Source organism: Suricata suricatta, chromosome 9 (genome assembly GCF_006229205.1).
Source record: "Suricata suricatta isolate VVHF042 chromosome 9, meerkat_22Aug2017_6uvM2_HiC, whole genome shotgun sequence".
NCBI lineage: Eukaryota > Metazoa > Chordata > Mammalia > Carnivora > Herpestidae > Suricata > Suricata suricatta.
The window spans coordinates 133098323-133113232 of record NC_043708.1 but is presented as its reverse complement, the minus strand read 5'-3'; the positions used below and the strand labels follow the sequence as shown (position 1 = coordinate 133113232).

General features: G+C 44.7%; 1 protein-coding gene across 2 annotated transcripts in view; it reads left to right on the top strand.

Moving 5' to 3' along the window:
- Positions 1–10850, top strand: part of NTRK3 (neurotrophic receptor tyrosine kinase 3) — a 301136-nt gene extending 290286 nt beyond the window's left edge. Inside the window, exons 16-18 of one of the 2 annotated variants that reach the window (XM_029952434.1) lie at positions 2465–2506; positions 6276–6434; positions 10523–10850. In XM_029952434.1, the coding sequence (XP_029808294.1) occupies positions 2465–2506; positions 6276–6434; positions 10523–10708 (387 nt within the window). In that variant the 3' untranslated portion in view covers positions 10709–10850. The remainder of the gene's footprint in view (positions 1–2464; positions 2507–6275; positions 6435–10522) is intronic. The other variant, XM_029952431.1, reaches the window with a different exon arrangement.
- Positions 10851–14910: the final 4060 nt, after the last annotated feature.

Here is a 14910-nt window from a genome sequence, read left to right as displayed (position 1 = left end):
ATATAAGAAGAGAGAGAGGATTAAATGAGGGGTGTGTGCAGCCTATCGCTCATCTGGATAGGTTTTACCATGGGTATATTTGTCAATTTTTTTTCAGTTTATGTATTTATTTTTAGAGCGATAGAGACAGTATGAGTGGAAGAAGGACAGAGAGAGGGAGCGAGAAAATCCCAAGCAGGCTCCATGCTGCCAGGGTAGAGCCCTATGTGGGGCTCAAACTCATGAAACTGTGATCATGGGTCATGATCATGACCTGAGCTGAAACCAAAAGTCACACTGACTGAGCTACCCAGATGCCCCTATCAATATATATATTATATTTACAATATATGTATATGTTTTTCCATCAGCAAAGGATTAAACCACTATGTTTCCCAGACTAGATTTCTCGAATGTGGGAGAAGGATGTAGAGAGCCCTGGAGGAAAATTGGTGTTGGCGGGGTAGATCTTTACAGGGAATATGGAAACCAGGAAATTAGGTTTGTGATGCTGTTCTCAAGCATATAAGGGCACACACAGTGAATAGTCACTGCACTTGATGTGTATACTTCTGGATTTGATGCTATTAAGTGGGTTTTTCCCATACATCACCTCCCTGGAAGCAGGAGCATTGCTTCATTCCTGCGTCAGAGATGAGGACATTGAAACTCAGAGGTCGGGTGCTTGACTCAGGCCACATCACAGCCCAGGGCTTCTGACTTACAATTTATTACTCTTTTGTTATGTTACTGGCCTCTTGAAATATTTTAGTTTTCTCCAGGGGAATGCCTTCTAAATTTCACCCACATCGGTGATAAGAATCTTGATACAATTTTTCTTTGTGAAGTCCCTGCTGCCAATTAATGCTACTCCCGTTTATTCCCCAACACGTAAGGTCATCAGAGTTTACACCATCACCCTTGAATCCCTCCCTCTTGGTAAATTGGGAGATTTCAGTCTAGAACACCTCTTCTGGATTGTGCATAAAATCATTAAATAAGACAAACAAGGAGCATCAATTTGGAGGAATCCATTACTTAAAAATCTGTATCAAAAGGAATGTTTCTGTATTCCTGACTTCTTTTTTTTTTCCATCAAGTAACCAGGTAAAATATAAACCATTCCACAAGATTCTATCACAAACATCATTTTTCTTTTAAAAACTCACTTTTTAGGGGCACCTGTGGGGCTCAGTCAGTTAAGCATCTGACTTCGAGGTCATGACCTCACGCTTCATGAGTTTGAGACCCACATCAGGCTCTGTGCTGACAGCCCAGAGCCTGAAGCCTGCTTCGAATTCTGTGTTTTCTCTCTCTGCCCCTCCCCTGCTCAAACTCTATCTCTCTGTCTCTCAAACATGAATAAATGTTAAAAAACATTGTTAAAAAATCACCTTTGAATCAGAACTTATGTAAATTAGGTCTACTGGTTTTCCTTTATTCAGGTGTTTAGTTTTTCCTTTTTTTTATTTTTAAACATTTCAAATGTGATACATGATCACGATAAAATTGCAAACAACATAGAAATACATATAGAGAAACAGTGGGATTTTTCTTCGGTCAATGCCCACTCTCACTTCCTTCTCTAGACTGTATTTCTGGATCTTTTTTGATGCACTTACAGACTTATGCATTATTTGTTTTTTAATGTACTTGCTTATAATGACACATTTTTACATGAATAAGAATGCTAATATACATATATATTTAATGTCTTGTGTTTTCCTTTAATGTATCCTAGACCTATTTACATATCACTACACATACTCTCCTGTATTTCTTTTAACCACTACATATATATGTATAATGATGGGCAAAATTGTTGCCCTTAAAAACAGGGAAATAAAAATCTCCTTCAACCAATAGTTTTTGCTTATAGGAGCCAGTATTTTTCTAAGGCTCCTTGAAGTGGAATTACTGTCTTAAAAGGCACTCAACATCTTTAGTGTGGACAGATTCTGCCAAGATGCCCGCAGGAAAGGCTGCACTGGTTTTAGTAGAGACACTTGAGAATAACTCTATCTTTCTAACCTTTTCAAGCACTAGATAGTATCAATCTTTTCCATTTTTCTCGTATGACATTAAAAAATGTGTCTCTTTGTGGTTTCAATTGACATCTCTTCATCTGTTTGTGCTCATTTGTAGCCCTTTTGTGGATCATCTGCTCTTTCCTTTACTCATTTTTTTTTTTTTTTGGTCAATGCTTTTTTAAAACTAATTTAAAGGAACATTTTATAATATATGAATTTTAATCCTTTGTTACATATATTGCAAATATTTTCTCTGTCATTTGTCTTATAACTATGCTTATTTTGTATTTTGCCATGCAAAGAGTGTTTGGTTTTGACAAGTTGTATCACTAAATCTTATCCTTTATGGCTTCTTAAACATGTGTCATATTTAGGAAGGCCTCCTTCTCCTGAGTTATACAGATACTTTTCTAAGTTTTCTTCTAATATTATTATTGTTTTGTTTTTATGTTTAGCTCTTTAATCCATCTGGAAATGATTTTTGTATATGGTGTGAGGTAGGTATCTAAGTGTACTTTTCAAATGAATAGTTCATTGTGCCAACACTTTGATTACTAACCCATCATTTCATATATTAAATTCCAATATATATGGGTCTGCTTCTCAGCCCTATTTTGTTCCATTGATAAATGAAACTTGTCTATTCCTATGCTAATAACACAGTGTGTTCATTCCTGTAGTCTGATAATATGTTTTGCAATTCGATGGAGTAAATCTCCCTTGTTCTATTGCAAGTATATTTTAGCTGTTATCAAGTATTTATTCTTCTAGACACATTTTGGTATCATCCTGTCAATTTCCATACATCATTCCATGAGGGTTTTCATTTGGATTGTGTTGAATTTGCAAACTAATTTGAGGGAGGAATGGGAGATTTATGATATAGAGTCTTCCTATTCAAGGAAATGATGTATCTTTCCACAATTCAAATCTTCTTTTATGTTTTTCAATAATTTTCTTTAAATAGACCATGTACATTTTCTGCTAAGATTTATGCCTACAAATTAGACTTTTTGGTGCTATTAAGCAATCTTATTTTCTATTGAATTTGCTGCCATTTATATATGAGAATAGTTTGATTTTGGGAGGTTCACTTTATATCTGGGTAGCTTACTAAATCATATAATGATCCTAACTGTTTTTCAGTTAAATGCCTTGAATAGTCTTACCACAGGCATGCATTGGCAGCTTTAACTCTCCAATGTTTCTACCTTGTTTTTATTCTTGCTTTATTGCATTGGCTAGGACCACCTGAATTGTATTGCATAAAATTAGTGACAGAAGATACTTTCTATGCTTCCAAAGTTTTATTAGCACATATAATATTTAGTAAGTTAAGTAAAGGAAATTACCTTCTATCACTAATGAATTTGGACATTTAATCAGGAAAATATGTTGGAAATTTTTGGCATCTTTTGAAATGACAGATTTAGTGACTTAAACAGTAGATTTCTTAAGGCTGCGGCATCTTTGCATTTCTACTACAAACCTTATTGAGTTATAATATGGAATTCTTGTAATATCTTGCTGATTCATTGTAATATTATTCATATTTGGAGACTATATTTATAACAGATAACTTTTACACATATACACATAAAAAAGCAATGTTGGTATTCATATATTTAAGGCTATATGCTACATTTGACTGATTAATTTTATCATTAGAAATATTCAAGTTACACAAAGTAAACTGGGAAAGTTTCTACTTTTGTTTATTTTTTATTTTTTGCTTTGGAAAAGTGTAAATAGGATAAAAAGATTTAGGAGAACTTAACCCCAAAAACCATTTGGACCTTGTACTTTTTTAGTATATAGAATTTAAATTTAATATATATTTTTTTGTTTTATTGCATTTGTGCATTCTTTCATTTCTAATATTTTCTGTTACTTTCTCCTATGTATTTTCTAAATAACACACATCATGATTTTTTTAAACATAATTTTTCTCTTATTTAAGAGGCAGTGAAACCCATTTATATTCAGTGTCTATAGTGATATTATTTAAACTTCTTTTTCATTTTGTGCCACAGCATTATCCCATGCCTCCTTTTTGTAGCCTTTTTGATATTGGTTACAGATTTTTTGGTTCTCTTTCCCAACAACTGGTTTGGAAGCTATGTGTACCATTTCTGTTCTTCTAAGAGGCACTTAAAATTTTTAGCAAGGAAATTTAAATTGAAACCATTGTAATCAACAATTGATGACTGTCTGTATGCTCCCTTTCCTTCCTGAAAAGACAAAGGCTTTGTCAGGATTTTAATGATTTATCTTCCTAATCTTCTATGCACTTATGGGTGGAATTATCTGGAGGTTTCATCCCAGATAAGTACCGTTAATAGTAGCATTGTAGCACTATTAGCATGATTAGTATTATTATTTACTTTATGTCTCTATTTTACAAGAAGACTTTATTAGTCATTGTATTACATTTTACTACCAAATTAGCAACCATTATTTAGATTTTTTTTTTTAACTTTAGAAAGTGAGAGAGAGCATGAGCAGGGATGGGGCAGAGAGAGAGAGAGAAAGAGACTCTCAAGCAGACCCCTGACACATGCCTGGATCCCATGTCCCCTGGGATCATGACCTGAGGTGAAATCAAGAGTCTGGTGCTCAACCAACTGAGCCACCCAGGTGCCCCAAACATTATTTAGATTTAAATTGCATTTTTCTGTGACTTATTTGCTCTACCGTATTTGTTATGTTCCAAGTCTTTGCCTAGTTTGGTTTTTTCCCCCCTGTTCTTCTGGAATAATCCTCAATTAATTTTCTCACCTTTATTTTCTGAAAAGCCAAGAGAGGTCAACTTTCTGAGGCTTTTCTTGTCTGAAAGAAACACCCTCATTTGTCTTTACACATGACACAGAGCTATCTTGGTTATAAAATCCCAGGTTGAAAACAGCTCCTGCAAATCCTTATAATCATTTATCTTTAAAATGTTTCGAGTAGATAAGGCAAACATCATTTTCCTCTTTAGACACAAGATTGCCCATTCTCCCATAAGTCATTCTTTCCTAAGAGTTCATTACTATTATACCTCCAACTGGGCCACTGTAAGAACAAGAACTTCTGATTAATAGTTCATAAAGACATTTATAGAGAGCCCTTTCTATCAATGACAGTGCTTTTCTAACAACAAATTCTATGTATTGGCCAAAAGTTCCCATTTCTGATGTTCTATTAACTAAGGATACAGTTAGTTCCTGAGTTCTCAGACATGCTGTGAATTGTCTTTTACTTACATTAAGACATCTAGTCTTCTGGTCCATGAGGATTTCCCTAGTATTTTCTCAAGAAAGAGTACCCTGAATGTCAGTCATTTCCTCTTGTCCTTGACTGTCAAATCTATAGACCCACAGATGGGTCTTCTTAGGCTGTTTAAAATGTTTATTTATTTTTGAGAGAGAGAGAGAGAGAGAGAGAGAGAGCGCAAGTGAATGTGGCATGCCAGTCGGGGAGGGACAGAGAGAAGGGGAGAGAGAGAATCCCAAGCAGTCTCCACACTGTCTGTGTAGAGCCCAGTGCGGGGCTCAGTCTCCTGAACCCTGAGATCATGAGCTGAGCTGAAAAGAAGAGTCAGACACCTAACCATCTGAGGCACCCAGACGCCCTTCCTTAGATTTTAAAGGACACTTTCCTTCCTGGATTTTGAGATGTCACCAAGAACTGTCATAAGTCCACCTGATTTCTAATTAGCCAGTGGGCTTCCACACATTTGGAACTTCCCTGTTCCCTTCACTTGAAACACTGAGTCTTAAGTTGCAATGAGAAATTCAGGGTCGTCAGGTAGAAGGTAAAGTCCTAGTTCTGCTGGTTAGATGCACATGGATAAGACTGTGCTTCAATCACCATGGCCAAGGGGTTTCACCTGCTGCCTGCCAATACTCTCGTGCTTGATGTCCTCCCTCAGTGACTCTGCTGATTTCCCTCTGGACCTCCTTTCAAGGTTAGGCTCACTATAGTACTGGATTCTAAAACCTCTCCCTCCTCGAATCATCTTGTGATCTTTCTTTACACTCCATGCCAAGGAACCTACCTTCCCTTAGGAATTATCTCTAGTTGCTACTCTGGCCGCCTCCAGTGTATATATAGATCTTGGATGTCAGTGCCCCCACTGGGTCTTGGAGACAAGTTGCAACAAGCTGTGGCTACCTTAGAATAAGAAGCATGGAGAGTGCATCTGCATATAAAGAGTGCAGACGCGCAGGACTGACTCTGGCCATCTGATCACTCTGTGTGTCCCTCTGTCTTGCCCCCTTTTAGGTGGGAGGACACACCATGCTCCCCATCCGCTGGATGCCCCCTGAAAGCATCATGTACCGGAAGTTCACGACGGAGAGCGATGTGTGGAGCTTTGGGGTGATCCTGTGGGAGATCTTCACCTACGGAAAGCAGCCGTGGTTCCAGCTCTCAAACACAGAGGTACAGAAGGGGGTAGATGGGGACTCGGTTTGGGCGAAGGCTGATAGGCGTTAGCTCAGGTAGCACTTAGACCTAGTACACCACACGTTAGGCGGGGTTTGGAGCCAGCAGAGCATATATAGGCATAAGCAAGAACGGGGAGCTTCTTGGTAGGAAAAAAAATTATACCTGTAGGAATTGTGGTGTAATTGTGAAAAGAGCATGAAATCACTAAATTGAGATGTGAGGCATGGTCCTATTTGCTCTGCTACACTGAAACATCACACATGTTTCACTAAGACAGAAAATGAAAACAAAAAGCAACTCTGACTTTTTCAATTGTGCCATCTTGTGGAAACACCCAAATAATCTGGATTCCCAAAGGTTCTAGGCAGCCCAGGGAGGAGCAGCGTGGTGGGTCAGGAAGGTGAATTTCATTACCTTGATAGACTATGTGTGTGGACTTCTAGGAATAGAAGAATTTCCTAATAGTAAACATAATAATAATGAACACGTTCTATGTTTTCATAGTTTTGATTTATATAGTAATAATAAAAACATCAGTAATCAGATTTGAACCATGGTTAACATTTAGTGCTGGGTACATTTCTATGCACGTTAGCTGTAGTAACTTAGTACTTTCCACAGATACCTGTTGAGTTTCAGGGCAAAGGGAAGGGACCTGTTTGGGTTTCTGGAGAGGACCGGCCAGTCTCAGAAGAGGGAGCTTCTGTGGCACGGAGAAGTCTTGGGCCATGGTCATAGGCGTCCTGCCTCCACAGCCTTCACGATGGCTCTCACTTATGTCTGGACCAGACTCCTGTTGCCTGGAGAAATCATTACAGTTAGTAGGCAGTTACGGGCTCGAATCCCCAACCAAGCAGACCTGTAAGAGAATGCAAAAATTTTTATCGTCTTGTGTTTTCTAGGAAAACATGAACACAGGGGCCTTTTATTATTTTTTAGAATTATTATTTCTTTAATGTTTATTTATTTTTGAGAGAGAGTGAGACAGTGCAAGTAGGGGAGGTACAGAGAGAGAGGGAGACACAGAGTCCAAAGCAGACTCCAGGCTATGAGCTGTCAGCACTCATAGCCCCTACACGGCACTCCAACTCAAAAACTATGAGATCATGACCTCATGAGATCATGAGCCAAAGTAGGACGCTTAACCTACTGAGCCACCCAGACATCCTCACAAGTGCCTGTTAATCTTACAATCTTTTCTGAATATTCAAGAATAAATCTTTGTTTTAGGAACCTGTGTTCATCTGTGTTCACCTGTGCCCTGACCAGTAAGTTTCTAAGACTGAAAGGAAGGCATTCCTTTGAGTCTATACAATCTCATCAATCACAAGATAAATGAGTCTTAACCACATTTCCCAAAGTAGGACAAGACATTTTAATGACCTTTAAAAAAAGAAAGGGTGTGTATCTGAGCCCATTTGTTGCAGTGTTCTGAAAAATTATTGCTGTTTTCTTGGGGGATGGGATTGGTGGTAAACACAAACATACACACAAGCATGCACATATGTACGTGCACGCATGCATATGCCCACCTGCAAACGTGCACACAAATGTGTGCATGAATGTACATGAATGTGTGCATATGCCCACCCAAATACATGCACACATGCACACACATGCACAAGCATGTGTACACATACATAACAGGCACACGTGCATACACATACATAAGCATGCATGCAGACACATGCATGCATGTATATGCCCACCTGCATACATGCAGAAACATGTGTGCACACAAATATATGTGTCTGTGCATACACCCACCCACATGCATGCACAAACATGCATGCATGCACATACCCACCTGCATACATGCACACGTGCATGCACATCCACAAGCATGTGTGTGCTCACATACATGCACAAGTGCACATGCCTCCCACACATACATGCACAGGTGCATGTATGTACACAAGCACATACATCCTGAGCAGAGCCTCCATATAGTTTGGTGGCCCCAGGAAAGAGGGGATCTGGGCTGAGGGACTGTTAGTGTCAGCCAAAGATCTGCCCTGGAAACCCAAGCTGGCTCTTAGTAGCCAAGAAAGTGTTTCTGATCATTTCTTTTTTTTTTTTTTAATGTTCATTTATTTTTGAGAGAGTGTGAAAGCCAGGGAGGGGTAGAGAGAAAGGGAGACATACAATCTGAAACAAACTCTAGGCTCTGAACTGTCACACAGAACCCAATTCAGGGCTCAAACCCACGAACTGTGAGGTCATGACCTGAGCCGAAGTTGGCTTAACCGACTTAACCACCCAGGCGCCCCAGTGTTTCTGATCATTACTAACACAGTTCGGTGAGGCAGTAGCCTTGAAGGTGGGCTTCCTGCCCCCCAGCCACCTGTCCCACTCCACCCCTAGAGCAGCCAAGTACTGGCAGCCGCTGACCATGGGTTTCTTTATGGAACTTGACAACCCAGCTAGCCCCACCCTGGAGGAGACACTACCGAGTGCTTTTGGTCACAGCATTAACAGCTGCTGCAGTTTGAGCTGGGTCCCTTTCCATGGAGGTGAAGGTAATAGAGCGTGGAGACAGGGCTCCAGTAAGGACGGAGCATATGAGCAGCTGGAGAATTATCAGGCTGGCACAGAAATGAGTCTCGTGGGCTGGTGCCAACCCTGGGGTGAACAGGACACGAGGTGCTGACACAGTGAAGGTTCGACAGGCTGGCATAGGGTCAGAGTGACATGAGACAGCATGGCGCTGTTGAGAGCAGCATGAGGAGATAAAAGAGAACACAGACACTTCTCTTGCGCAACTAAACACAGACTAATGGGGACAAAGGCACTAGAGGCACTCAACTAAAGATGATTCTGTGTATTTTTATCGTTACAACATCTCCGAACAAGGAACCTGGAGTTTGGGGAAAGTTGCCCAGTGTTTAGAAGTAATAGGGAGAAGTTAAAACCAACCCAAGAGGTGGAAGATGAAACCTTGAAAAGTCACATATTCGATATCAGCAAAGAAATGCCTTCGATGGGGCACCGGGGTGGCTCAGTCGGTTGAGCATCTGGCTCTTGTTTTCAGCTCACATCGTGATCTCACCATCTGGGTGTTCAAGCCCCATGGCAGGCTCTGTGCTGACAGTGCAGACGGAGCCTGTCTGAGATTCTCTCTCCCCCTCTCTCTCTGCCCCTGCCTATTCATGCTCTCTATCTCTCTCCCTCTCAAAATAAATAAATAAACATTAAAAAAAAGAAGTGCCTTTGAGAAATTGGAAATGAAGCTCAAATTACAGGCATGGTCCTTACATGGCCAGCTAGGGTGGGTCCCGCCGAACATTATTTTTCTTTCTACTCCTTCTTAGGGCCTCCCCTTCAGTTTGGCTAAGATGCCTGCTCTTGGCTTCATTTGCATTTGACGACAGGAGGTAGTCAAGGTAGACATTTGATTCCCATCTTCCAGATGAGGGTGCTGAGATTCTGTGAGGTTACCTGACCTGCTCTGGCCAGCCAGCCGGGCAGTAGTGAATTGTTCAGTAGTCCTCGTGTGAAGGATTTTCACAGAAACCAAATATGTGAGTTAGTGCAAAGAGCACGGGGTGGGGGCTTGCTGAGAAAGGGACCCTCAAGGTGGCTTAAAGCCTCTGTGCAGAGGCTGGGAGCAGCGGGGGAGCTCGCCAGGAAGCAGGAGCTAAGGCAAGGGAGGCATGGAGGGGCCAGATGGTGCACAGCTCCTTCTAGAGGGTTTCAAAGTCACGGAGGCTCATAAGAGGGGAGGGACAGGTCAGATGCCAGTCCCCATTGCCAAGTGGCAGTGAATGCAGGGCGGCATTCAGATGAGATTGAGGACCAGTGGGCAAGAGACAAGTACAGGGAAGAGTGTACATGGGGGAGTCCATGCAGACCTGGCCTGAGGGGCAGGGCACAAAGGGCAATAGTGAGCATGGCCAGCCAGCCACCTGCACAGGACAGGGGAGAGACTCAGTCTCCAGACAGCCTTCTGCCCGTGCAGGCGGGCACCCCGGCTCTACACTGGAGCCACTCTGTGAACTTGTCACCTGCTGCTTGCTGGGTGTGAGCCGCGGGGCCCAGGTGGGGCTTTGGATGTAATGTCCTGCTGCTTCTCACCTTTTCAGGTCATCGAGTGCATCACCCAAGGTCGTGTGTTGGAGCGGCCCCGAGTCTGCCCCAAAGAGGTGTATGACGTCATGCTGGGGTGCTGGCAGAGAGAACCCCAGCAGCGGCTGAATATCAAGGAGATCTACAAAGTCCTCCACGCATTGGGGAAAGCTGCGCCCATCTACCTGGACATCCTCGGCTAGCGGTGGCTGGCGGACACGGATGTGTACTCTGTTGCCTCCCGTCTCCCGGCCTCACATCGCCCCCGTCCATCTCACACTCCTTTCCTCCATCTTGACCGAAGCAAACATCTTCATATAAACTCAAGTGCCTGCTACACATACAACACTGAAAAAAAAATAGAAAGAAAAAAACCCTGTAAGGCAGTTTGGCGAATATATATATATATATACATATATATATTTATATATCTAACTATCTATCTATCTATATCCACAGAGAGATACCTTCTCTAATATAGAGAGAAGCTGCTGACACAGAAACCGTAAGACTGTAACAAGGACTCAGAAAATCTTAAATGTTATGAACACAAATGGAAACTCCCTTTGACGGAAACTGGGGTCCGTGCTTTTCAGCTCCGGCTTTTTGGGGCCGGAGACCTTGATGATGCAGAGACAGTCCTCATGCTGGCACAGGAGGAGCTGGGGTGGAGTGTGAAGTGTTCAGGTGATTACCTGCACAGGTGCGTTCCCCCTCCCTGCCCCCCCCAAGCTCTGCACAGGTGCAAGGGCCGACCCCATCAACTGCACTCAGGATGCAGTTAAAAGTAACACCGGACCAGGGGCCTCTGGAAAGCCTCATGTCTCCCCTGACTATTGCCTCCACGCCTTCCCCTTTCCTCTGCTTCAAGACAATTTTCCAATGTGTCCATTCTGGAAAGTAGAGTCCTGATGTTTCCGGAAGTCAATGAAGGCATCACCGGTAAACACCGAACAACCAATAAGACACAAAACCATGAAGACAATGGACTTCATCCGTCTTGGGTGGAACCATGTTCACGTTCCTTCCTAAATCTGAAAGGGACGTGCCGTTTATTCTCTGAACCTCAAGAACTGGACGTTCTGGACTTAACTACAGAAGAAAACGCTGAGATTTGAACCCTCCCTGGCAAGGCACTGCCTCTTATCTTTCTCTCATTGGAAAGACTCCTTGGCCCCGCCTCCCACATTCGGGGCTTTGGGGAAGTTTTGGGGTGAAGGGAACGTCCCCCGTGCTGCCTGCAAATGTGGACACAGCAGGGTTCCAGTGGTAGAAGACGTCATTCCTTGTAGGTCCTTATACAGTGTGCTCTTCTGTGTCCTCTCTTTCTCAGCCTGCTGGCCTCAGGTCCTCAGCCCCCCACTTCCTGGGCCTCTCACAAGGGCCAGGTGAACCTCACTGCCAGGGAAGGAAGCCAGGTCTAGCGAGAGTGGGGGCAGTGCCTGCTTTGGGGAGCGAGGCGGCATGGTGGGCAGGAGCCAGCAGGGGAGAATCTATTTGGCACCTGCACCGGCCCCTTGGCATTCTTCTCACGTTTCCAGCCCCTGGAAGGATTGATGCATCTGCCTTTGAGCTGCTGTGAAAATGCAGGGGCTGAAAAATCGCTTTTGTGGGCTGAGGGTAGGGGGAGGGGCCAGGACTTCCCTGGGAGGGGTCCGCTGCAGGCCATGGCCACAGGCTCAGCATCCTAATGAGGACTGAGCCCTGACCAGGAGGAGAGAATGAGGCATCTGGGCTGGGGTCCTGGCTGTTGCTGTCACCGGCTGTCACGGGAGCAGATCTTTGGGCCTTCCCGAGGGCATGACAAGGAAAGGCCTCTGGAAGGCAATAGCCCAGCCCCTCCCAGCTCGCCAGCCCCTCCACATCACCCCAAGCACAGAGCTACCTAATAGACTGGTCTTTGCCCAACGGGAGCCTCGGGGAGTGGGGGGCTCTGACCTGCACCCCATCCTGCCAGCCAGAGGTGCTGTTGGCAGCCTGGCCGGCCTGGTTAGCTGCAGTGTGGGCATCCCTGTGGGGTTCAGGACTAAATCTTCTATTTGTGGTTTTGCTTTTTCTTTTTAGACCCACACATGTTTTTATTCCAAGAGAAAAGAGCTGTGCTCAGACTGTAGGTCTCGACTGGGAGTCAGGGATCAGTAGGGCTGCTCAGCAGGACTGGGAAGGGAGCCGAAGTTTGGTGTGGGGTTTTCACTGGGCTGCGTTCCCAACCCAGAGGACATTGGAGGAGAGTTCAGTGGACTGACCACCTCACGGGAACCCGTGGCTGTCCTAGAATACGTGTCCCTCCTGTCTTTCCCCCTGGAGGCCCTGGCTCTATTCTGGGGCCTCTAATGCTGGCTGAACCATGCCGTCCGGTGTTGAGCAGGATGACTAAGAGAGAGGTGTGCATGGAGGGCGGGCCTTGCGGGGAAAGGGCCTTCTGGTTTGAGGTGAGGCCCCAGGCTCCTGTTGCTGCCAAAACAGACCCCAGATAGTCTCCCCGGAAAGAGACCTTGTGTGGCTTCCATCTCACAGGCTGTGTTCCTAGAGCCTCATGGTCACTGATAGGCTGGGAAGAAGGGCCGTGAGAAGGAGTTGGGGTTGCTGGGAAGCTGGGAGCGAGGAACCTCCTGAGGTTTCAGCTCAGGGTGCAGAATCCTCACGGCCTAATGGAAGAAAACAGTTCCTTTGGGAGCCAGGAGCCCTGGAAGAGACTGAAGTTGTCCGACTGTACAGACCTCGTGCTGGCCATGGGGATGCGTCTTATGCAGCTGCCTCTAGTAAGGAGTAAGGGACAGCAGAGAGGGAGGCCTGGCTTTCTCACTCCTTGTTGTGCTTTCTGTACAGTCTACATGTTGACTTACGTAAAGGCAAAGGAAAAGAAAAGGTTTTTTTGGAGGGTGAGGGAGGCAGAGACTAGGACATGGTCACTGAAGGGGCACCCAGGGCCCTGGGGACAAGCAGAAGACATTATCCCTCCTGTGGTGGGAAGCTGGGCTGATACTTGCTCTGCTGTGTCTGTGAAACAACAGGTGTCTGCTCATCTTTGGCCCCATCAGGGTCTGAAGTGTGTAGATTCTCACAGCGCTGCGTCCTTGTGCCATTGTTCTCGGTAGCACCCCGGAACACCAGGCTGGCCCTCCAGGGTGGCCCTCCTGGGGCCTTGCGTGGCCAGGGCCAGCTGCCCCTGCGGGCTCAAGGGCCTGGCTGCACATGGGTCCTATGAGACACTCCTCTCCTTCCGGCCCCTCCATCACAATGCAAAGTGTCCCAGATGACTTTAGACCCAGAGGGCCCATTTGGTCTCGTGCCCCCTCCCCAGCCTCTTTGCACACCCAGAAAACTCTGGCAAAGACCTATTCACCTATTTTCAAAGAGCTCAATGTGGCTAAATGAGTCTTTGACATCCCATCAGCCAGTGTGACCACCCCAGTCCACCCTGCTGTCACCACTCCCATACCAAAATCCACATTAAAAAAAAGCATGCTAGAGGGACCGTGAAGGTGTGGCTGGATGCAGACCCCACTGTGAGCCTCAGGGGAAGCTCTGGGTCACTGGGGCTGACATCCTGCCATATCCTCCTCACCTGATCCCCTCCTGGACTGAGTGACAGTAGCCTGCTGTTGGGTGCCCACCTTGGAGAAAGGGGATGTGGCCAAGGGTCTTCCCTGATCTTGACTTTGGTTGTGAACCAGATGCTGCCCTCTCTTTATATCCCTGGCCTCTGCGAGGATCTTGAGACTCACTGAGCCTTCTCTTGCTAACAGACGAAGGACTTGTGTTGCTCCACTCAGCAGATCATGCCCAGATCCTCCCTGGAGAGCGGCTTCCCTCTGGAGACCAAGGAGCCTTGGTCCTTCCGGGTTCAGGCTGAACCTTCCCCTTCTCTAGTGATGCTTACCTTGTGGAATATACTAGTGCAAATATTTTTGGTGCTAAATACTACAGAAACCACCACCAACAGGAAAGCTGACAGCCAACTTCTTGGGGTGCATGAAACTCCCCCTCAAAAGTGGAAGGAGTCCATTGTGCCAGGACAGTACAGGATGCATGGGAGCTTGGGTGCGAGCATGCAGGGAAGTGGAAAGACGATTGAAATTCCCAGCTCTGCTCTTGGTTACCCGGCTGACCATGGCCAGGTCATAATTTCTCAGAGTATCAGATTTCTCATCTGAGACATTTAAGAGGCTAGAATAGATATCCTTAGGACCCTTCTCCATTTAAAAAAAAATTCTGTTCTACTTCCACCTATTTTGTTTTGTCTACTTTTTTTACTTGCTTAGCAGAAATAAGAGACAAGGTAAAAGACAGGTAAGGAAAGGATGGAGGAAAAGTCACCCAAAGCAAGAAGTTGCTTATGGAAGGCACATAGGGAAGACTGTAGTGATCGGTAGGGTTGAGGGCGTTGGGGTGGGGGAGAGGA